Source organism: Schistocerca gregaria, chromosome 1 (genome assembly GCF_023897955.1).
Source record: "Schistocerca gregaria isolate iqSchGreg1 chromosome 1, iqSchGreg1.2, whole genome shotgun sequence".
In the NCBI taxonomy this organism is placed as follows: Eukaryota; Metazoa; Arthropoda; class Insecta; order Orthoptera; family Acrididae; genus Schistocerca; species Schistocerca gregaria.
In genome coordinates, this window is record NC_064920.1 from 973,125,978 (window position 1) to 973,150,852 (window position 24,875).

Here is a 24,875-nt window from a genome sequence, read left to right on the forward strand (position 1 = left end):
CCTTCCCTCCTCTCTGTCCTCCTGTTCCAGATCTGTTCCTTCCCCTCTGTCCATTTCTTCTTCCCCTCCCCCTGTACATCTTGCCCCTCTCTCTCCATCTCCTCCTCTGCGAATCTAACCCTTCCCTTCTCTGCTCGTCTCTTCCTCTCCCATATCTGTGTCCATCTCTCTCCACCCACCGACCCTACGCCAATATGGGGTTGCTGGTGCTTATCTGACAGTATATCGTTTCCGACAGTAATGATATGGGTACCAGGTTTGGTCTAAATCGATTCAGGGGCTTAGAAGGAGTATTTTACTCTTGGTGTTGCACATATATTTAACATATTTCACAAACTAGTACACGTATATCGCCTGTATCTCTAGCGAATTTCGGCCTGAAGTTTCGTTTTCAAGGAGCTCGGTGTTTATGGAGTCACAACTCCCGAATTGTGTGTCGTACAATGATGTATTTTTTTGAGAATAGAGTTTTTAGTAAAGAAGCAATCAATTAAAAGGTCATGCCGAACGTAGTAGGCTATAAACTATTTTCCTTACATCATTCCGTGTAGGGTATGACCGAGAAAAATTCTCATAAAAGTTTGGAATTATGTGTAAAGTTTATTGCAAGTCACTAAGTACACTCATTCTCAAATATCAAACACTGGACGAACATAGTCTGTCTGTCTGTCTACACTTCTTACCCCATCCCTTACCCCATCCGCTCCCTCACCCCCCCCCCCCCCCCCCCACACACACCACCGTTCACATCCAAGTCTTTGTTTGAGAGGCGGATGGTTCTTAGCCATGCACTAGTTTTGGAACAAACATAAATACATACACTACTGGCCATTAAAATTGCTACACCAAGAAGAAATGCAGATGACAAACGGCTTTTCATTGGACAAATATATTATACTAGAGCTGACATGTGATTATATTTTCACGCAGTTTGGGTGCATACATCCTGAGAGATGAGTACCCAGAACAACTATCTCTGGCCGTAATAACGGCCTTGATATGCCTGGGCATTGACTCAAACAGAGCTTGGATGGCATGTACAGATACAGCTGCCCGTGCAGCTTGCACACGATACCACAGTTCGTCAAGAGTAGTGACTGGCGTATCGTGACGAGCCACATGCCCGGCCAACATTTACCAGTCGTTTTCAATTGGTGAGAGATCTCTGGAAAATGTGTTGGCCAGGGCAGCAGTCGAACATTTTCTGTATCCAGAAAGGCCCGTACATGACCCGAATGACCTGCAACATGCGGTAGTGCATTATCCTGCTGAAATGTAGGGTTTCGGAGGGATCGAATGAAGGGTAGAGCCATGGGTAGTAACACATCTAAAATGTAACGTCCACTGTTCAAAGTGCCGTCAATGCGAACAAGAGGTGACCGAGACGTGTAACCAATGGCACCCCATACCATCAAGCCGGGTGATACGCCATTATGGCGATGACGAATACACGCTTCCAATGTGTGTTCACCGCGATGCCGCCAAACACGCATGCGACCATCATGATACTGTAAACAGAACCTGCATTAATACGAAAAAATGACGCTTTGCCATTCGTGTATCCAAGTTCGTCGTCGAGTACACCATCGCAGACGCTCCTGTCTGTGATGCAGCGTCAAGGGTAACTGTAGCCATGGTCTCCGAACTCATAGTCCATGCTGCTGCAAACGTCGTCGAACTATTCGTGCAAATGGTTGTTGTCTTGCAAATGTCCCCATCTGTTGACTGAGGGATCTAGACGTGGCTGCACGATCCGTTACAGCCATGCGGATTAGATGCCTCTCATCTCGACTGCTAGTTATAGGAGGCCGTTGGGATCCAGCACGGCGTTCCGTATTACCCTACTGAACCCACCGATTCCATATTCTGCTAACAGTCATTTGATCTTGACCAACGCGAGCAGCAATGTCGCGATACGATAGACCGCAATCGTGATAGGCTACAATCCGACCTTTATCAAAGTCGGAAACGTGATGGTACGCATTTCTCCTCCTTACTCGAGGCATCACGAGAACGTTTGACCGGGCAAGGCCCGTCAACTGCTGTTTCTGTATGAGTAGTCGGTTGGAAACTTTTCTCATGTTAGCACGTTGTAGGTGTCGCCACCGGCGTCAACCTTGTGTGAATGCTCTGGAAAGCTGATCATTTGCATATCACAGCATATTCTTCCTGTCTATTAAATTTCGCGTCATCTTCGTAGTGTAGCAATTTTAATGGCCAGTAGTGTACATACATATAGGCATAAATCCCATTTTATAATATTTACGGATACGCACAGCGCAAGTATCGACGTCATTCAGCTGATTTATCAAAATGGCGATATATCGCTTTTCCAAAAATTTTGACAACCCATTCGCCACGCATATCAATTCTGAACGGACTACATGAAGTCCATTGCTGAAATGAAAGTAAATGAACGTCAAAACACAGGGAGTTTGAGAAAGGAGAGGGTGTTTTGAGAGCCTTCCCGCTTCCCGTTGCAGTGTTCGCGTCGGCGTGGGGCCAGTACATGGAAGGAGTGGACGTGCCGCAGCAGGGCGACTACTCGGCCGGCGTGCAGGTGCCGCGCCAGGACTGTCCGTGCAGCACGACGCTGCAGTACGACCCCGTCTGCGGCACCGACGGCGTCACCTACCCCAACCCGCAGCGCCTCGACTGCGTCCGCCGCTGCGGAAAGAGTGAGTGGGCGAGATACCGCCACCGACTTCCACACTTATCTTACTCTACATTTATCCACCACTTCTCTGCAACTTCCGCCCACCCACACACTCACTCACTCACACACACACACACACACACACACACACACACACACAAACGGTCACGGACACCTTTATTTCTATAGCACTTCTCTCCAACTTCCACCCACACATACAGACACACTCACACGGACACGGACACACACAGATACATTTTTTGTTGTGTTTTTTTACTGAAGAACCGTTAATTTGTCACGCTGCTGCTAACATGTCCTTATACTTCAGCTGAAGTTACTATCGCAAGAATACGAACTTTCAACGAAACGTAGGCAATCTGTCCTTCCTTCTTGGCAACGTTTTTCACATGTTCCTCACTTCTCCGGGTCTGTGGAGAACCTCCACATTTCTTATCATCTTAACTAATTCTTGACATACTTCTGTAACACCACATCTCTTCTACTTCTCGTGTATACGCCGTCTATGCTACGCTTCCATGCAGTTCGGTACTCCAAACGCACATTCTTTGAAGACTCTTCGTCCAATTAAGGGTGGTATTTCATACTATTAGAGTTTTTTCACCGGGAATGCGTATTTTGCCTTTCCTAGTCTACTTAATTTGCACGCTTTGCTCCATCAGTCATGTGCTATTTCGAATCAAAGGTAGTAGAATTTTTCCACTTCATCGTCTCCAGTTTCGCTGTGAAGACAATCGCTAGTCTCATTTATGCTACCTGTATTTACTTTTGTCGTTGTTCGGTTCAGTCTCAAATCATACTGTCTACTCAATGGACGTCTATCTTCGCCTTCTTCTTGAAGGCGTTGAATCCGCTGTAAATGATGTGAATGGTAGCAGTGCTTACGTAATTTCTGCCATATTCTTGTATGTGGAACGCCAGTATGTGTGGAAATTCTGCATACGATTGTTCTGGGACTACAGTGTAGCAACAGAAAAAGTCTTCTGCTCTATTCTCACTCTCTTCATTTGCACGTACAAACGAAAAACGACTGTTGCGCACTACACCGGTCTCACAAACCTCAGTGAAAACATGACTAAACACTTTTGAATATGATACGCTGCGGTTAGAAAATTGTCTACGCTATTGGGGGAATGTCCGGACGCGGGTTTGAACCGTCGTCCTCCCTAACGCGAGTCCAGTGTGGTAGCCACTGCGACACCTCTTTCCGTGTGTTGCCTTGTCTGCATGCTCGTATCACGTGTCCCTATTGCATTCATTCGTGATTCAAAATTCCAGAGATTTATCCCTTATTTCCCGGTCAATACCCTCCATACAGAATCCATAACTTTTTCCCTCCTACTTTTTTTTTTTAACGAACCTGCCTCACGTTTCTATGTGTTATCAAATATATAATTTGTTCAGTCGTAGCTGTCTATCTGTTACCTGTTTGTAGTCTCCCCCTCTTCCCTTCCTTAATCAAGTATATTGGCAATCGAAATCCGTTCTGAATGACAAGTAGTTACATGTTTCCACAGTATAGGAAGGAGAAAACTATAAGCGGAGAGCTTTTCAATCTCATGTTAGGGGACGCGGTGATAGACAGAACCACTTTCTTTCCTCAGTCCAACCCACAACATTGTCCTAGACTGGTCCCGGCGGAGGTTCGAGTCATCCCTCGGGCATGGGTGTGTGTGTTTGTCCTTAAGATAATTTAGATTAAGTAGTGTGCAAGCTTAGGAACTGATGACCTTAGCAGTTAAGCCCCCCATGAATCATGGACCTTGCCGTTGGTGGGGAGGCCAGCGTGCCTCAGCGATACAGATAGCCGTACCGTAGGTGCAACCACAACGGAGGAGTATCTGTTGAGAGGCCAGACAAACGTGTGGTTCCTGAAGAGGGGCAGCAGCCTTTTCAGTAGTTACAAGGGCAACAGTCTGGATGATTGACTGATCTGGGCTTGTAACAATAACAAAAACGGCATTGCTGTCCTGATACTGCGAACGGCTGAAAGCAAGGGGAAACTACGGCCGTAATTTTTCCCGAGGACATGCAGCTTTACTGTATGATTAAATGATGATGACGTCCTCTTGGGTAAAATATTCCGGAGGTAAAATAGTCGCCCATTCGGATCTCCGGCGGGGACTACTCAAGAGGATGTCGTTATCAGGAGAAAGAAAACTGGCGTTCTACGGATCGGAGCGTGGAATGTCAGATCACTTAATCGGGCAGGTAGGTTAGAAAATTTAAAAAGGGAAATGGATAGGTTAAAGTTACATATAGTGGGAATTAGTGAAGTTCGGTGGCGGGAGGAACAAGACTTCTGGTCAGGTGACTACAGGGACATAAACACAAAATCAAATAGGGGTAATGCAGGAGTAGGTTTAATCATGAATAGGAAAATAGGAATGCGGGTAAGCTACTACAAAGAGCATAGTGAACGCATTATTGTGGTCAAGATAGATATGAAGCCCACACCTACTACAGTAGTACAAGTTTATATGCCAACTAGCTCTGCAGATGAGGAAGAAATTGAAGAAATGTATGATGAAATAAAATAAATTATTCAGATAGTGAAGGGTGACGAAAATTTAATAGTAATGGGTGACTGGAATTCGGTAGTAGGAAAAGGGAGAGAAGGAAACATAGTAAGTGAATATGAACTGGGGCTAAGAAATGAAAGAGGTAGCCGCCTGGTCGAATTTTGCACAGAGCACAACTTAATCATAGGTAACACTTGGTTCAAGAATCATAAAAGAAGGCTGTATACATGGAAGAAGCCTGGAGATACTGACAGGTTTCAGATAGATTATATAATGGTAAGACACAGATTTAGGAACCAGGTTTTAAATTGTACCACATTTCCAGGGGCAGATGTGGACTCTGACCACAATCTATTGGTTATGACCTGTAGATTAAAACTGGAGAAACTGCAAAAAGGTGGGAACTTAAGGAGATGGGACCTGGATAAACTGAAAGAAACGAGGTTGTACAGAGTTTCAGGGTGAACATAAGGGAACAATTGACAGGAATGGGGGAAAGAAATACAGTAGAAGTAGAATCGGTAGCTTTGAGGGATGAAGTAGTGAAGGCAGCAGAGGATCAAGTAGGTAAAAAGAAGAGGGCTAGTAGAAATCCTTGGGTAAAAGATGAAATATTGAATTTAATTGATGAAAGGAGAAAATATAAAAATGCAGTAAATGAAGCAGGCAAAAAGGAATACCAACGTCTCAAAAATGAGATCGACAGGAAGTGCAAAATGGCTAAGCAGGGATGGCTAGAGGACAAATGTAAGGATGTAGAGGCTTATCTCACTAGGGGTAAGATAGATACTGCCTACAGGACAATTAAAGAGATCTTTGGAGATAAGAGAACCACTTGTATGGATATCAAGAGCTCAGATGGAAACCCAGTTATAAGCAAAGAAGGGAAAGCAGAAAGGTGGAAGGAGTATATAGAGGGTTTATACAAGGGCGATGTACTTGAGGACAATATTTTGGAAATGGAAGAGAATGTAGATGCAGATGAAATGGGAGATATGATATTGCGTGAAGAGTTTGACAGAACACTGAAAGACCTGAGTCGAAACAAGGCCCGCGGAGTAGACAACATTCCATTGGAGCTACTGACGACCTTGGGAGAGCCAGTTCTGACAAAACTCTACCATCTGGTGAGAAAGATGTATGAGACAGGCGAAATAGTCTCAGACTTCAAGAAGAATATAATAATTCCAATCCCAAAGAAAGCAGGTGTTGACAGATGTGAAAATTACCAACAATCAGTTTAATAAGCAAAAGCTGCAAAATACTAACACGAATTCCTTACAGACTATTGGAAAAACTCGTAGAAGCTGACCTCGGAGAAGATCAGTTTGGATTCCGTAGAAATACTGGAACACGTGAGGCAATACTGACCTTACGACTTACCTTAGAAGAAAGACTAAGGAAAGACAAACCTACGTTTCTAGCATTTGTAGACATAGAGAAAGGTGTTTACAATGTTGACTGGAATACTCTCCTTCAAATTCTAAAGGTGGCAGGGGTAAAATACAGGGAGCGAAAGGCTATTTACAATTTGTACAGAAACCAGATGGCAGTTATAAGAGTCGAGGGACATGAAAGGGAAGCAGTTGTTGGGAAGGGAGTAAGACAGGGTTGTAGCCTATCCCCGATGTTATTCAATCTGTATATTGAGCAAGCAGTAAAGGATACAAAAGAAAAATTCGGAGTAGGTATTAAAATCCATGGAGAACAAATAGAAACTTTGAGATTAGCGGATGACATTGTAATTCTGTCAGAGACAGCAAAGGACTTGGAAGAGCAGTTGAATGGAATGGATAGCGTCTTGAAAGTAGGATATAAGATGAACATCAACAAAAGGAAAACGAGGATAATGGAATGTAGACGAATTAAGTCGGGTGATGCTGAGGGAATTAGATTAGGAAATGAGACACTTAAAGTAGTAAAGGAGTTTTTCTATTTGGGGAGCAAAATAACTGATGATGGTCGAAGTAGAGAGGATATAAAATGTAGACTGGCAATGGCAAGGAAAGCGTTTCTGAAGAAGAGAAATTTGTTAACATCGAGTATAGATTTAAGTGTCAGGAAGTCATTTCTGAAAGTATTTGTATGGAGTGTCTCCAGGTATGGAAGTGAAACATGGACGAAAAATAGTTTGGACAAGAAGAGAATAGAAGCTTTCGAAATGTGGTGCTACAGAAAAATGCTGAAGATTAGATGGGTAGATCACATAACTAATGAGGAAATATTGAAAAGGATTGGGGAGAAGAGAAGCTTGTGGCACAACTTGACCAGAAGAAGGGGTCGGTTGGTAGGACATGTTCTGAGGCATCAAGGGATCACCAATTTAGTACTGGAAGGCAGCCTGGAGGGTAAAAATCGTAGAGGGAGACCAAGAGATGAATACACTAAGCAGGTTCAGAAGGACGTAGGTTGCAGTAGGTACTGGGATATGAAGAAGCTTGCACAGGATAGAGTAGCATGGAGAGCTGCATCAAACCAGTCTCAGGACTGGAGACCACAACAACAACAAGATTAACGCACACATTTGCCATTTGTTCTAGAATGAAATATAGAACTAAATATAGAATACGTGACTAAGTAGTTTGGTTTACACATTGAACGAAAACAGCAGCTGTTCTCGACTGTGAGTGTTTTGTAATTTGTGTTGCAGATGTGGCGATCCGCTTCCGTGGCGCCTGTTAGACGCTGCAAGCGCCTATCGTCAGGAGGAAGAACGCACCGCTAGTTCCGCGGAGCGTCAGCGTTGATACTTTTCAAAACCAGTGCTGCCAATGCGTCTGTCAAATGTAATGTTTGATGGAGAATAAATTGTTACTAGTGATCGAAGTGCAGTTTGCTTCTATTAACCTATAGGAACCCACCTGAACCTAAAAATTACTCTTTCCTTTTATATTCACCGACAGTACACTTAAGATACATTTTACAATCCAGATAACAGTCAGGTGTTAGGGATAGTTATGAAATAACTTGCCAAGTGTTTAGTCGTTCTCTGTTGCCATAATCTAGTAGCATTACAGATAATTAATCAGAAGATTATTGTTTATTGCGCACAGAGAGTAACCTACAATTGAAAATATGAAAACAAGTTGTTGTTTAAGTTGGTGAAGGTATTTACAAAATTTTTCTTCACCGTGTGGCAAAGCAACAACGAGGTCATCAGTAGAAGCCACAATTTAATGCTTGTAGCAGTGCTAATTCTTCGATGCCACAGCTACATAACTTCTACTACATAATTAATCATTAGCGCGAAACATCCAGTTCACGGTCGAAACTAGAAAACAATGGCGTATTGCTCTTTTCAATACGAATGTGTGTACAAAACCAGAAGTCACACTTGGCCAAAGAGTTTACAAGACACCCAACATCGCTGTACACACGTTAACCAGGAGGGATCATCGGATAATCGATACAGGACACTCAAACTGCAAAAATTTCGTTTAAATTACAGATTCAATGAATATTATAAAAGAAAAATACACAGCAAAGCAAAATAAAGTCTTCAGGTAGATAAAGATGAAAAGGAGTATATTTGTAAGTAGGCTGTTTCGGTTTTTATGTCGGTAACGCCACGTAACGCTCTGTATGGAAATCACGGACTGTGCTGTGTGCAGTATGTGGCTGGTTGGCATTGTTGGAATATACGCTATTGTAGTGTTCGGCAATGGGATGTGTACAGCGCGTAGTGTTGGGCAGTGGGGTGTGAACAGCGCGAAGCGTTGTGCAGTTGGAGGTGAGGCGCCAGCAGTGGTGGATGTGGAGAGAGAGATGCCAGTGTTTTGAGAAGTTGCTATAAGCGGACGATCTGGACGTGTGTCCGCCAGAAAAAGGAAATTTATGAAAACATATATATATGATGACTTTTGAACATTATTAAGGTAAATACATTGTTTGTTTTCTATCAAAATCTTTCATTTGCTAACTATGCCTATCAGTAGTAAGTGCCTTCAGTTGTTTGAATCTTTTATTTAGCTGGCAGTAGTGGCGCTCGCTAGATTGCAGTAGCTCTAGTAACGAAGATTTTTGTAAGTGATTTGTGAAAGGTAAGGGTTAATTTTAGTCAGGGCCATTCTTTTGTAGGGATTGTTGAGAGTCAGATTGCGTTGCGCTAAAAATATTGTGTGTCAGTTTAGTGATGATCAGAATAAGTAAAGAGAAAACTGTCTGAGTACGTTGAGTTTTACTCAGCTGTTTGAAAATCAAATAACATAGAAGTTTAGTAGCACAGTCATATATAATTTTTCTAAGGGGACGTAACACATTGTATGCTTGTAGTACGAGCAGGAAGTCAGCGAATATGCGAGAAAAATTCTCCTCCGAATGCCCATTAAATTGATCTACGGAATAAGCAACAAAATCAGTAATGCGCTCGGCTCCATGAAGTTTGCTGTCGACAAGCCGTCCAGGCCTGAAGCCTGTAGCATCCCTCCGGGTGAGGAGTTGTACCACTAACTGATCAAAAGTATCCGGAGACCTATAAGTGCAAACTAATAAGAGATGTTTCATGAAGGTTGAGCTCTGCAGAAGACACATTCAGTGAGGTGTTCGTCTATTTGTGTAGGAACAATATATATATATATATATATATATATATATATATATATATATATATATATATATATATATTGTTCCTCGCAAACAAACTACTAGGAACAAAATATATATATATATATTTTGTTCCTCGCAAAGGGGGAAAAAACGACTGTCCATAAGCCATTGTACGAGCCCTAATCTCTCTACGCAAGAATGTACTTTGGCGGCAATAGAATCATTATGCAGTCAGCTTCAAATGCTGATTCTCTCTATACATTTTCTCATTGGAGTTTGTCGAAAAGAGCGTCACCCTCTCTTCGAGTTCCCGAAGCATCTCCGTAATATTTTCGTGTTGATCGCACCTGCCGGTAATAAAACTAACAGCCCGTCTCCGAATTGCGTTGGTATCTTCCTTTAATCCGGACAGTACTCAAGAATGGGTAGCAGTACTGTTCTATATGCGGTCTTCTTTACAGAAGAGCCACATTTTCACCTTTCCCACTACAGTCCTTGTAAGTTCATTACATTTCACATCGCCTTTCAACGTAACGCCTAAATATACAAGTTGTTACAAAAAGGTACGGCCAAATTTTTAGGAACCATTCCTCACACACAAAGAAAGAAAATATGTTATGTGGACATGTGTCCGGAAACGCTTACTTTCCATGTTAGAGCTCATTTTATTACCTCTCTTCAAATCACATTAATCATGGAATGGAAACACACAGCAACAGAACGTACCAGCGTGACTTCAAACACTTTGTTACAGGAAATGTTCAAAATGTCCTCCGTTAGCGAGGATACAAGCATCCACCCTCCGTCGCATGGAATCCATGATGCGCTGATGCAGCCCTGGAGAATGGCGTATTGTATCACAGCCATCCACAATACGAGCACGAAGAGTTTCTACATTTGGTACTGGGGTTACGTGTATAAGAGCTTTCAAATACTCCCATGAATGAAAGTCAAGAGGGTTGAGGTCAGGAGAGCGTGGAGGCGATGGAATTGGTCCGGCTCTACCAATCCATCGGTTACCGAATCTGTTGTTGAGAAGCGTTTAACACTTCGACTGAAATGTACAGGAGCTCTATCGTGCATGAACCACATGTTGTGTCGTACTTGTAAAGGCACATATTCCAGCAGCACAGGTAGAGTATCCCATATTAAATCATGATAACGTACTCCATTGAGCGTAGGTGGAAGAACATGGGGCCCAATCGAGACATCACCAACAATGCCTGCCCAAACGTTCCCAGAAAATCTGTGTTGATGACGTGATTGCACAGTTACGTCCGGATTCTCGTCAGCCCACACATGTTGATTGTGAAAATTTACGAATTGATCACGTTGGAATGAAGTCTCATCCGTAAAGACAACATTTGCACTGAAATGAGGATTGACACATTGTTGGATGAACCATTCGTAGAAGTGTACCCGTGGAGAGCCAATCAGCAGCTGATAGTGCCTGCACACGCTGTACATGGTACGGAAACAACTGGTTCTCCCGTAGCACTCTCCATACAATGACGTGGTCAACGTTACCTTGTACAGCAGCAACTTCTCTGACGCTGACATTAGGGTTATCGTCAACTGCACGAAGAATTGCCTCGTCCATTGCAGGTGTTCTCGTCGTTCTAGGTCTTCCCCAGTCGCGAATAATAGGCTGGAATGTTCCGTGCTCCCTAAGACGCCTATCAATTACTTCGAACGGCTTCCTGTCGGGACACCTTCGTTCTGGAAATCTGTCCCGATACAAACGCATCGCGCCACGGCTATTGCCCCGTGCTAATCCACATATCAAATGGGCATCAACAACTCCGCATTTGAAAACATTGCACTGACTGCAAAACCACGTTCGTGATGAACACTAACCTGTTGATGCTACGTAGTGATGTGCTTGATGCTAGTACTGTAGAGCAATGAGTCGCATGTCAACACAACCACCGAAGTCAACATTACCTTCCTTCAATTGGGCCAACTGGCGGTGAATCGAGGAAATACAGCACATACTGACGAAACTAAAATGAGCTCTAACATGGAAATTAAGCGTTTCCGTACACATGTCCGCATAACATCTTTTCTTTATTTGTGTGTGAGGAATGTTTCCTGAAAGTTTGGCCGTACCCTTTTGTAACACCATGTATATAAACGACCTTACTGTGTCGAGTAGCACACCGCTAATACTGTATTCGAACATCATGGGCTAGTTTTCCTACTCATCTGCATTAGCTTATATTTTTTTGCATTCAGAGCTAGCTGCCATTCATAGTACCAACCAGAAATTTTTTCGAAGTCACCTCTTATACTCCTACAGTCGTTCAAAGAAGACACATTCCCGTACAACACAGCATTATCAGCAAACAGCCGCAGACTGCTGCTCACCCTGCCCTTCAGCTTATTTGTGCAGAAAGAGAATAAGAAAGAGAATAAGAGCAGTCTTATCACACTTCCCATGTGTGCTCCTGTCTCCGACGACTGAGGATAACGTACTCGGTCCTATTACATCAGAACGAGCTACTCAACATATTTGGGAACCCATACCGCATGCTCGTACCGTCGTTAACAGTGTGTAGTGTGGTACCGTGTCAAACGATTTTCGGAAATCTAGGAATATGGAATCTACGTGTTGCTTTCCTCCACAGTTCACAGGACATCATGCGAAAAAAGGGCACGCTGAGATGCACGAACTATGCCTTATAAAACAGTGCTGATTTAAGGACAGAAGCTTTTGCTGAGAATATGTTCAAGAATTCCGCCACAAACCTATAAGGATACCGCTCTGTAATCTTTTGGGTCGATTCCTTACCTTTCTTTTATACGGGAACCATTTGCGCCCTTTTCCAGTCGCTTTGGACTGGGAGAGAGAATCGCGATGCACGCAAACTAAGTAGGACGCCAATGCCATAGAGTACTGTTTGTAAAACCGAACAATAATTACATCCGGTCCTGGCGTCTTACTCGTTTTAAACGCTTTCAGTTGCTTCTCTAAGCCGGCAATGCCTATTTACGTGTCTTTCATACGAGAGTCTGTCCGATGGTCAACCGACGGTTTGTCCGTACGATCCTCCTTAACTGAACGATTAAAATTTAAAACTTCGGCTTGCCTTTTGCTTTCTTCTATTGCCACACGAGCGGGGATGGGAGCCTGCGAACCGCTTAACGATTTTACGTAGGACCGAATCATTTTGCTTGTCACCATTTGTGCGCTCCCTTTTGAACCGAAAGTGCAACAGTCTTTACTTCCTCAGCACTTTTCGTATTTTGTTGTTAAAGTGCAATGGGTCTTTCCAATTCTTAATTTACTTATTCGGGACAAGGTTCTCCAGAGCGCGATTTACAATCCGTTTCAACTCTGCCAACAGTTCCTCTACGTCTATATACTGGAACTAAATGACGTCCATTCACTGTCGAAGTGAGGATCTAGCAACTGCATATCTGCACTGTCTATCAAAAGTACTCTCCTGGCCTTATCGATTGATTTATTAACTTCAGTAACCATCGCCGCTATTATGATGCCATGATCACTAACCCTTGCCTTAGCACTGACCCCGTCAATAAGATCAGACCTGTTTGTAGCTATACGATACAAAGTATTTCCTTGGCGCTTGGGCTGCCGAAGCAGCTGCTCAAGACAGTTTTCGGAAACCGTGTTCAAAAGTACTTCGCAAGGGGGCTTACCCGTTTCCCTGCAATGGGTCCATAGAGGTCCCATCCTATATTCGCTAAGTATAAATCCCCCCCAACCAATATTGCACGATCTGGGTACACCCGAGCTACTGAGAATTGACTTTCTCTGAAAAACTCTACAACGGTCGCGGCGGAATCGTCTGGCCTGTAAAAACATAACGTAGGATTCTGTGATAATTGCTGCCGAATCCATTTCATCCGAGCGCTTAATTTTTCAGTGTGCGTCCACCAGGTGTGACGTTGGTGAACCACTTACGAACGCGCTATATTCTACTACCAGTGATCGGATTTGCAGCTTTGGAGACAAATTATTATAACTTAACATTCTTCTGTAAAACTGTCGTATTTTTAAAAATGGGCCGACCGTGGCGGCCGAGCGGTTCTAGGCGCTACAGTGTGGAACTGCGCGACTGTTACGGTCGCAGGTTCGAATCCTGCCTCGGGCATGGGTGTGTGTGATGTCCTTAGGTTAGTTAGGTTTAAGTAGTTCTAAGTTCTAGGGAACTGATGAAGTCAGAAGTTAAGTCCCATAGTGCTCAGAAGCCATTTGAATTTTTTTTTTTAAATGGCATGAAGAAGGCTCTTGTTCTATTTCAAGAAGTACCGGGTGTCTCTTCTAAGAGTTATGACGCACTTCAGCTCTAGCGTTTCAGTGGATATTTAAAATTACGTTTTCTTAATGTGTAGCTGGAGTCACGTGTTTCAAGCGAAACCCAGTGTTGACCGAAAGCGTCAGTTTATCTCCCATTACAAACAAAATTGTTTTTAAAGCGGAGTTTTTCGCGTCCATTCGATGGAACAGTCCCAGATTAGTCTAGTGCGATTTGCCGCTTAGCGATATACATTAGCAGCGGCAATAAAACACCAAGAATAACCAGTGTTCCAGTGACGTCTCGCGTGGCGACCGGCCCACGCCGACTGCTACCGGTCATGCAGCAGCGCTGCTCAATCGACACTGGAGTACCGGTTAATCTTCGTGTTTTACTGCCCTTGGTAATGCCTATCGCTAAACAGAAAATCGCACTAGACTAATCTGGGACCACTCTATCGAATGAACACCTAAAATTCGCTTTAAAAATAATTTTGTTTGTAACGGGAAATAAACCGTTGCTTCGAAACGGCACAGCAAGTGCGCCTGACGACTCTTAGGAGAGACACGAATGTATTCTATGGAACTAAGAACACTAATCACATGTAGCACTCAGATTATAGATAGGTAGAAAGACACATATTTAAAAAAAAACAACAGTAATTTTGCTTTTGTAAAATATTTCGAGAACAGAGTGTATTCCTAAAGCTAAACTGGACTTTAAGCAAGTTAAATTGTTACCGCTGTCACTTGAGAATGGTGCAACAGGACGAAATCATGATCGTATACATTTAACAGGAATCCAGATGTAAAATGATGTCATTTCTAAAATATTACGGGACTACGGACACAAGTATACAGGAATAATCGAATTATAATGAATGTAGTAAAACTGCGCAGTTCTGGGAACATAGCGTACTAGCTCGGCTGTTATTCTCCATCAAAAGGACACGGCAAGCTACCACACTGTGAGATAGGCTGCCAACATGAATCACATTAATGGATACGGGCTGCCATCATGCTGGCTACCAGCAGAATCCAATGTTTAGACCGACCGCACTCGCGAGGATGGCCATTCGTGCTACATAGTCAACAGAGAGACCGAAGCTGAACAATGCACCGGGCACGGCGGGACCCGCAATAGCTCGAAGGTCATTCGACATCTGCCAAGAACATTTCAAACTACCACCAACAGAGGACGTCATCTCCTCCACCATAAATAAATAAATCCGAAGACAAGAACTACAACGTTCTTGGCAGGAGATAAACGGAGCACTACGAAACGTCAGTATCTGAAGTTGTACTGGCCCAGCACTAACTTGAAGATGAAAACTCGATTCTCTCGAACCTCACGCTGCTGATATCACCCCCACCTCCTGCCACCTCCTAATCGTCATATCCTCCTCTACGGAACCTGAGCAGCCTTCCTTTTCTCAGCCTGGAACTCAGGGCTGATAATTACCCGTGCAACCAGCTATAAATCCTAGTCTGCAAATCGTGTACTTCGAACAAGATTCCGCTACCTCTCCAAGTCTTCTACCACCATAAACCCACTACCCCTCGTTCCTATTCGAGCCACCACTTACCGCCAATCATATATTTCCTAGCTAAAATCGCCTGCCCCTTCTATCCGGCACTATCAAAAATAATGATCCTTCCGTATCATCAAACATCTCCGCTTCCTATTCTTATGAAACGTACTGGGTACAGCCTCCATGAAAGTATCAGAAGTAACATCGTCAACTACATCAAAAATGTTCAAATGTGTGTGAAATCTTATGCTACTGAACTGCTAAGGTCATCAGTCCCTAATTAACTACATCATAGCATCATTCACACTACCTTCATATGCCTTTTTTATATAGTAATATCAACAAAAGAAATAATATATTAATTTGCATATATGCAATTCCTTTATTAGTTCTTACTGAACGCAACTATGTTCCTATCTGTCAATACAATTAGGGTAGGGAGCAACATTATGTCTACTAACAGCACGCTCTACCATGTGAGGGAATGGAATAACCAATGTAAAAAATAAAAAAAAGACGATCTAGCCCATCAATAAATATCACTCTGAAAAGCACACCTCCAACAGAGGTCGAAACGTTGCTCACTATCGTAAATTAGAAAATGAAAAACTGGAGAAAATGTTTTAGCAGGTGACTACTATCGTGGGAGCCAATGTTCGCATAAACCATCACATTTTACTAAAGAGCTACAAGCAAGTTGTTGTGACATATTTAGTTTTCGCAGTACATTATTACTGTTAGGTGCTGAAAATAATACGAAGTGCATGTATGTATGTAAGGCTTAGTTTCGTAACTAAAATGTTTCTGGGTGCTGAAATTTTGATTAACTGTAGGTATAAATTGAAATAGGTTGTTTCCTTTCAGAGGAACCATCCCAGCATTCACCCAAAGTGGTTTAGGAAGTCAAAGAAAACGTAAATTTGGATGAGCCGTCGTCCTCCAAGTACAAGTCCAGTATGTTCGCGCCACCACGCTAGGTGTGACGAATGAAGACAGTAAATGAGAGAGGATGTATGATTTGCATCATAATTTAATTACTAGTTCACTTACATTATAAAAATTATAATATAAAATAAAAGATCAAGAAGGGAACGGGAGACGAAAAAGAAGAATTCAAAGAGTAAAAGTTTCGAAGCAGAGGTAACAAGCTGGTCGGTGCAGGTTGTGGTATACACGGAATTAGAAACAGAATTGCCATACAGCCTCTAGTATGTACTTGAAACTCATAAATGTGTAAGTTTTTTTCTATCATGGAGCGGATTGTTTCATAATCTAGTGCTTGCAGCACAAGGGTATTGCATAATCACTTGGGGTCTGAACAGGGACCAAGTAAGTTAGATTGTAATGACCTGGTGTCTCGTGAAACTTATTGATGTAGGTATGTTGTATTTGACGACAGATACATGGGACTCTGATAATGAAGTCTGAAAGGTAAGCAAAGTGTGCCCTGTACTGAAAAGGAATTTAGAGTGAGGCTAAGGCACCGGTAGTTAGCAGTGTCTGCGCCATGTCACAGGATGTCACATACTCGAAGATCGATAAACCTAGTCTCTAAGCATGTCCCCTCATTTCTTTGTAAAAGCTTTCTGTATTATTGTAAAATGTGGGCTGATGCAAGGTGTAACAAAAAGATATGGCCAAACCTCCAGGAAACATTCTTCACGCACAAAAGAATAAAATGTGTTGTATTTTCATTTTAGAGCACATTTTCTGCCTCTCTTCGTAATCACATTAATCGTGGGAAAAACAGAAAATGCCATCAGTACATGAAACGTTTTCTTACCTGAAATGTTCAAAATAGCCTTTTGGTCACGTTTAGTTAGAAAGTACAGTAGGTTGTAATTCTTAGGTTCCCCGTTGACGATTGGTTTGACAAACATCCAGATGCCACAGAAAAACTAGATTTGTCTCCTCAATACATGTTGGAAGATCATTTATGGAATGTCGACGAAACCGGTTTGATGTTCGTTGTCAAGCCCAGTAAGGTTCTAACTGAGACTGGAAAGAAGTTCGTATGTGGATGTATGTACGCAGGACAGGCTGAAACTTGTGTTCCGTAGGCTGTTTTTGTGATAATGGCAGTTGGATATCCTCATGTATAATTTTCAAAGATCCTCGGTAGATTAAAGATTACAAGAGCGACAGTCTACCGAACACACAGGTTCGTCTGTCTGAAATGGTGTGGACAACTAAAGAACTATTTTTAGAATGATTTAAACTTATTCTTAAATTTAACACTGTAAGATCGGTGCTGTTACTGATGGATTCGCATGGAGCACATAAACTGAGAGAAGAAAGGCAACACCCAAAAAAATTAGTGTAGAGTAATAAAATATGGGGAATACGTTTGTCTAGGTAACATATTTAAGTGATGAGCATTTCGAGATCACGGGTTAGTGTAAGAGCGCGATAAGACATTACAAATGAGAAATTTTATCACATTAATAACCGGTATAACCGCCAGAATGTTGAACGTAAGCTTGCGAAACGTGCATACATCGTGTAGTAGAGGTGCCGGATGTCAATTTGTGGGATGAAGTTCCATGCCTGTTGCGCTTACTCGGTCAACATATAACGCTACTGGCGTTGCGTGCTACCTGTTTCCTAATGACCGAACTTCCAGTCCTGTTACAGGAAAGCCAAGTATAACGCTACCGCGGAACGTTAAATATGCCAAATATGACCTTAACTTGCAGTAGGTGTTACCCTCTGGGAGGAATTTTGAAAAATTTAACCGTGCATTTACCTAACGGATAGAGGCTATCGAACGAGAACTTTGTAATGGTAGCAGTTAGTAGAAAGCAGAAAGACTAAAATTTAGACAATAATGAAAGAAATGAAAGTTTTTTGTTAATGAAATAATAAACAGTCGCCAGCCTAGTTACGCGTAATGTGAAAACACTATTCTCAAAAGGTTTTATATATACTCTTGCAAAAGAAACTTTCGTTAATCCTTTCTTAGTAAAATACAATGAAAACTTATAACGACCAGAGGAACTACACAGTGGGGAGCAGTAGTTATCAACAGCATAGGTTAGCAATCACAGAAATGTAAAAGAGACTTTACCCCTGTTAACTACAAGCATCACCTTTACCTTTAACAAATTCAGCACAAAAAAATATTTCCAAAGACAACACGAGACTAAGTGGCACATGACGAGAGTTCAGATTTGGATAACACTCATATCACATCACAAATGCAATAATATGACGCTGAAATAACAAATTTCATATTTACTCCAATCTAGTAATGTTCCAGATTCATTTGCAAAACCCAGATTCAAATTGACTTTCTCCTGTTAATAAAGATTAAAGTGAGGGCCCTTAAACTGTCTCTTTCTTTATAAGTAACTATGCTCGCAATTCAGAAGCACTTTGCATCACATAAATGCTGAACGAAAATTCCACTTAAGATTATTTAGTCCTCAATACTTTAAAAGAATTTACTCTAGCAATATTCTTACTAAGCTTTGGAAATAAATTCAAGTTAAGTTTCAAATAGGATCAAATTTATGTGGCTCATAACACCACTTGTGAAGCAAGTGTTTTCAACTAACCACATTTATGTTCATTACTACTAAAACTTTGGCACTTTCAAATTAGAGCAGTTCACAGCAAATTAAAACTTTTAATCATTTAAATATTACGTGCCTCTCTTTTTATATGTGAAACAAATGATTCAATTAGCAACTTTTATACGCTTTAAAACTGAAATTATGCACATTTCAATGGAAACAAATTAACATTTCTTCATACTTAGGATACTCAGTTTTCAGCACTATTAGGATAGGACCCTACTTGGTATCATGACGAGGGCAGTTCACAGTTTAAACACGTATTTTGCAACACTGAATATTATTGCAAAAGCACACACCAGAACACTGGTTCATACTGACATACATATCTGTTTTCGAAAGTTTTTGAATCAGTTGCACAACATTGATGGCTATCAGGTCTCTTTCTGGTGCTTTTAAGCTCTATTTAATTCTTTTTGGCGGCAAATTCATCATCTTTAGAGCTTTTCCAAATACGAGAGCACCCTTTTTGCAGACGGAACCACATCCGAGGCGATTCCATTATATATCTGGTTACAGAATGCTTCACTTGGCACCTGTGGTGTTGACTATGTGACAGCTGGCTACTGACTACCTAACGTGCTTCCTCTCTTGCCGCCCATATAGACCGCCACTTCCACCTTCTCTTGCGCGCCAAGCCCCTTCCGTAATTGAGGGGGGTTCCCTACGCTTTTTAAGTTACATCATATAATTTCCCTAAGTAGGAACCAGTTTTCTAAATACAAAATTTTATAAAATTACATTATTTAAGCACACTATTAAGTTAAGCAAATCATATACAACAAATTTTCCTTTGCCTTCAAGAATTCAAACAATAAACACTTCATAATAAATTTACACTGTACCAATTACTCACAATCGATAATGGCGTTACACGGGGACGGTTTATGCTGTTTGTGGATGACACTGGAGTTGTCGTCCTATGGTGTCCCATATGTGCTCGACTGGAGACAGATTTGGTGATCGAGCAGGCCAAGGCAACATGTCGACACTCTGTGGAGCATGTTGCGTTGCAACAGTGGTATGTGAGCGAGCGTTATCCTTGTCTGAATTTCCTCAGTTTGAGAAGACAGAATGTGCGATCTGTTTTACTTTCTAAAAGCATTCAAGAGCTAAGATCGCATAAATATTTCTTTAGTTAAAACAACCGGTTTCGAAAGACGTTCCTGTCATTTTTTTGTTATGAAACACGTTCATTTTAAGTTGGACATCACGCCAAGTTGTCATGTGAATAAAAAACAGCACATTATAAAAGGTATGTCATAACTAAAATATTTTAAAAATATTTACAAAGCATGAAACATCTTTTGCAAATGACCAGTTCTATACACATACCACCGAGCGAGGTGGCGCAGTGGTTAGCACACTGGACTCGCATTCGGGAGGACGACGGTTCAATCCCGCGCCCGGCCATCCTCATTTAGGTTTTCGGTGATTTCCCTAAATCGCTCCAGGCAAATGCCGGGATGGTTCCTTTGGAAGGGCACGGCCGACATCCTTCCCTAATCCGATGAGACCGATGACCTCGCTGTCTGGTCTCCTTCCCCAAACAACCCAGACCCATATGCATACCGTTCACAGATGACAACTTGGCATGAGTTGCAACTTAAAATTAACATGTTTCATAACAAAAATATTTTTTAAGTCGCGAAGATGACAGGTAATTCTGTGGAAACCGTTTGTTTTTAATAAAGAAATATTTTTGTGATCTTTGCTTTTGAATGTTTCAGTAGAGCATTATCCTGTTAAAAAAAATACCCCCTGGAATGCTGTTTATAAATGGCAGCACAACAGATCAAATCACCAGACTGACGTATAATTTTGTATTCAGGATGCGTGGGATAACCACGAGAGTGCTCCTGCTGTCGTTTGTAATCGCACCCCAGACTATATCTCCAGGTGTAGATCCAGTGTGTCTAGCACACAGACTGGTAGGTTGCAGGTCCTCAACTGGCTTTCTTCTAACCAATACGTGGCCATCACTGGCACCGAGCCAGAAGCAGCTTTCATCATAAAACATAACAGTCCTGCACCCCGTCCTCCAATGAGACCTCGCTTCACGCCACTGAAGCTGTCCTTGAAGTAAACGTTATGTAACAGTTCGTTATGTCACTGTCGTGCCAACTTCTGCTGAGATTGCTGCTGCAGATGCAGTACGATGCGATAGAACCATTCGCTGAACGCGATGGTCTCCCCTGTCGCTAAATCCATGTAGCAGTCTGGAGCCCGGTCTTCCTGTGACCGCACATTCTCGTGACCATCGCTGCACGCCGTCACGTACAGTGGCTACGTTACTGCCAAGTCTTTCTGCAATATCGCAGAAGGAACATCCAGATTCTTATACCCCTATTACACGACCTCGTTCAAGCTCAGTGAGGTGTTGATAATGGCGTCTTTGTCGCCTTAAAAGGCATTCTTGAGTAACATCAACCCCGAGCTGGATTAGCCGAGCGGTCTAGGGTGCTGCAGCCATGGACTGTCTGCTGGTTCCGGGGGAGGTTCGAGTCCTCCCTCGGACATGGGTGTGTATGTTTGTCCTTAGGATAATTTAGGTTAAGTAGTGTGTAATTTTAGGGACTGATGACCTTAGCAGTTAAGTCCCATAAGATTTCACACACATTTGAAGTAACATTAACTCACCATGTTTAATCTCAACAGTAAGTAATGCTCACGACCCTTACGGCGTTTATTTACAGTGGCGCTATCAGCGCTGGTCTTCGGCGACTAGCGTGAAATCTGGATATACGTCATCTTTCAGATGTAGAAACACGCCTACCAACTTTCGTGAAGTCGCAGGACTTCTTGATGTGATTTCTTTTCCGTCGGTGTATTTCTCCACAAACAGGGTAAGTCAGGGTGATATGGTGAATCGGGTGAAATGGTGAATTACTTACTTGTTAAACAGATAGATGTCTCTGTATGTCTGCATGCCAACAGTCTCTGAATCATCTGTGCAGTGTGTTGAAAACCAGCTCCGTTTTAAAAACCGTAAGTACTTTGTACAAAACTGTTTTCGATGCTAAATAATTTTTATACGCTGCATGCATTTGTAGATGTTAATTCAGGTACCGTAGTCCGAAGGGTATTTTTCGGTATATTCTGCCTTCTTCTACTGCTTATGTACTACATAAACTAGAAATCGTTGCGTCTAGTGTTTTTGAACTTCTTGCAGTGCTATTCACCGTTTCACCCATAGGAAATGGGAGAAATGGTGAACTCGGGTAGGGGTGATACGGTGAAGGAATTTTCTTATGTGTAAAGTGTAAAGCTTTTATTTAGGTACATACCAATTAGGGTTTTTGACAAGTCATGCGAGAGTTATATTCTGTTTTATCCGCCATCTCAGTACAATCGTCAATTTAAAAGTTAGTTTTTATATTTTTTTGCGAGTACAGTTTGGTTTGTCAGTGAATAAAAAAGTAGAGGTTCTAAGTACCGCCATTGTTCTAGGCAAAGATGCCTACATTTTACAAAAGACAAAAAGGATCCAGCCGTGCTGATTGCATAGAGGAGCAACTTAACGATGCCGTAAAAGCGGTGCAAAATGGAATGAGCCTGAATAAAGCCTCAAAGGAGTTTCACGTTCCATGGTCAACGCTGAAGAGACGATTAGCAAACGGGTGCTTTACGGAAAAAACCTTTGGGTGGGCCGCCTGTACTACCGCAAGAATGTGACAAAAAGTTGGTAAAACATATCATAAAATTACAAAACTTGGCATTTGCACCGACTAGGACAGAAGTAAGTACCATGGCATATAAACTAGCTGACAAATATAACCAACATCACAAATTTAACCAAGAAAAGGAAATTGCTGGTATGGATTGGCTACATTTATTCTTAAAAAGAAATCCGGAACTCTCAATCCGCAAATTGGAAGGAGTTTCACGAGCACGGTCAAGGGGTTTAAGTACGAAAAACGTTTCAGAATATTTTTCATTGCTGCAGAACATCTTGGTAAAGCATAACCTCCTTGATAAGCCGGGAAATATATTCAACGTAGGTGAGTCCGGACTTCAGCCGAATAACAGACCAGGTTAAGTGATGGCAGCAAAGGGGTCTAAGAGCGTTCCAGCGATAACATCCAGTGAAAAGGGTGAAGCCATATCTGTAATCGCTTTCTGCAATGGAGAGGGCATGTTTTCACCCCCAGCTTATGTTTTGAAGGGAAAAAATGACAAGGCTGAGTACAAGGACGGTATGCCGCCGGATTCCACGATTTTCATGTCACTAAAGTCGTCGTCCGTAACAACTGATATTTTTCTTTTGCGGTTAAGGAACCATTTTGCACCGAGGAAGCCCGAGGGAACAGTCGTCCTTATTTTGGATGGACATAGCTCTCATTGCAGCAGCGTGGATACATTATGTGCAGCCGTTAGACAGAGCATTTTTTAAAGCTCTGAAATCCTATTATTATAATGCTTGCAATTCGTACATTAAAATGAATCAAAATAGAAGAATTTACAAGCTAGTGTTCGGAGAACTGCTTACAAAGGCATGGGTACAAGCAGCTACGACAGAGAATGCAATATCGGGGTTCAGAAGCACAGGAGTCATCCCGTTCAATCCTGATGCCATCCCCGAATACGAGTTTTTAACATCAGCTTTAGATCAACATCAGGAAAACAATGTACGACATGAAAACAGACCTACTTCACCTCGACCAAGTTGTTCGCACTGGCAGGAGATACCTAATCCCTCGGAAGAAGCAACTGCAGGCGTAGATAACGATCAGGAACTTGAACACATACAAGCTTCACCACAACTAGGCTGTTCGCAATGGGCGGAAAATCCAGAGGAAAACATGCGGTCTTCATCAGAAGCAACACATACGACCCCGACAGTGGCAACAGAAGAATCTCAAATAATCCCTGGTAAACTCTTGGACCATATTTCGCCGATACCTATCCTACACTCCTGGAAATTGAAATAAGAACACCGTGAATTCATTGTCCCAGGAAGGGGAAACTTTATTGACACATTCCTGGGGTCAGATACATCACATGATCACACTGACAGAACCACAGGCACATATACACAGGCAACAGAGCATGCACAATGTCGGCACTAGTACAGTGTATATCCACCTTTCGCAGCAATGCAGGCTGCTATTCTCCCATGGAGACGATCGTAGAGATGCTGGATGTAGTCCTGTGGAACGGCTTGCCGTGCCATTTCACCTGGCGCCTCAGTTGGACCAGCGTTCGTGCTGGACGTGCAGACCGCGTGAGACGACGCTTCATCCAGTCCCAAACATGCTCAATGGTGGACAGATCCGGAGATCTTGCTGGCCAGGGTAGTTGACTTACACCTTCTAGAGCACGTTGGGTGGCACGGCATACATGCGGACGTGCATTGTCCTGTTGGAACAGCAAGTTCCCTTGCCGGTCTAGGAATGGTAGAACGATGGGTTCGATGACGGTTTGGATGTACCGTGCACTATTCAGTGTTCCCTCGACGATCACCAGAGGTGTACGGCCAGTGTAGGAGATCGCTCCCCACACCATGATGCCGGGTGTTGGCCCTGTGTGCCTTGGTCGTATGCAGTCCTGATTGTGGCGCTCACCTGCACGGCGCCAAACACGCATCCGACCATCATTGGCACCAAGGCAGAAGCAACTCTCATCGCTGAAGACGACACGTTCCATTCGTCCCTCCATTCACGCCTGTCGCGACACCACTGGAGGCGGGCTGCACGATGTTGGGGCGTGAGCGGAAGACGGCCTAACGCTGTGCGGGACCGTAGCCCAGCTTCATGGAGACGGTTG

At 42.7% G+C, this 24,875-nt stretch overlaps 1 protein-coding gene across 1 annotated transcript in view; it reads left to right on the plus strand.

Moving 5' to 3' along the window:
• The window catches only part of LOC126276935 (serine protease inhibitor Kazal-type 1-like), a 37,621-nt gene extending 29,599 nt beyond the window's left edge, over positions 1-8,022 (plus strand). Inside the window, exons 2-3 of the mRNA XM_049977316.1 lie at positions 2,484-2,678; positions 7,847-8,022. Of these exons, the coding sequence (XP_049833273.1) occupies positions 2,484-2,678; positions 7,847-7,878 (227 nt within the window). The 3' untranslated portion in view covers positions 7,879-8,022. The remainder of the gene's footprint in view (positions 1-2,483; positions 2,679-7,846) is intronic.
• The last annotated feature ends 16,853 nt before the right edge of the window (positions 8,023-24,875 follow it).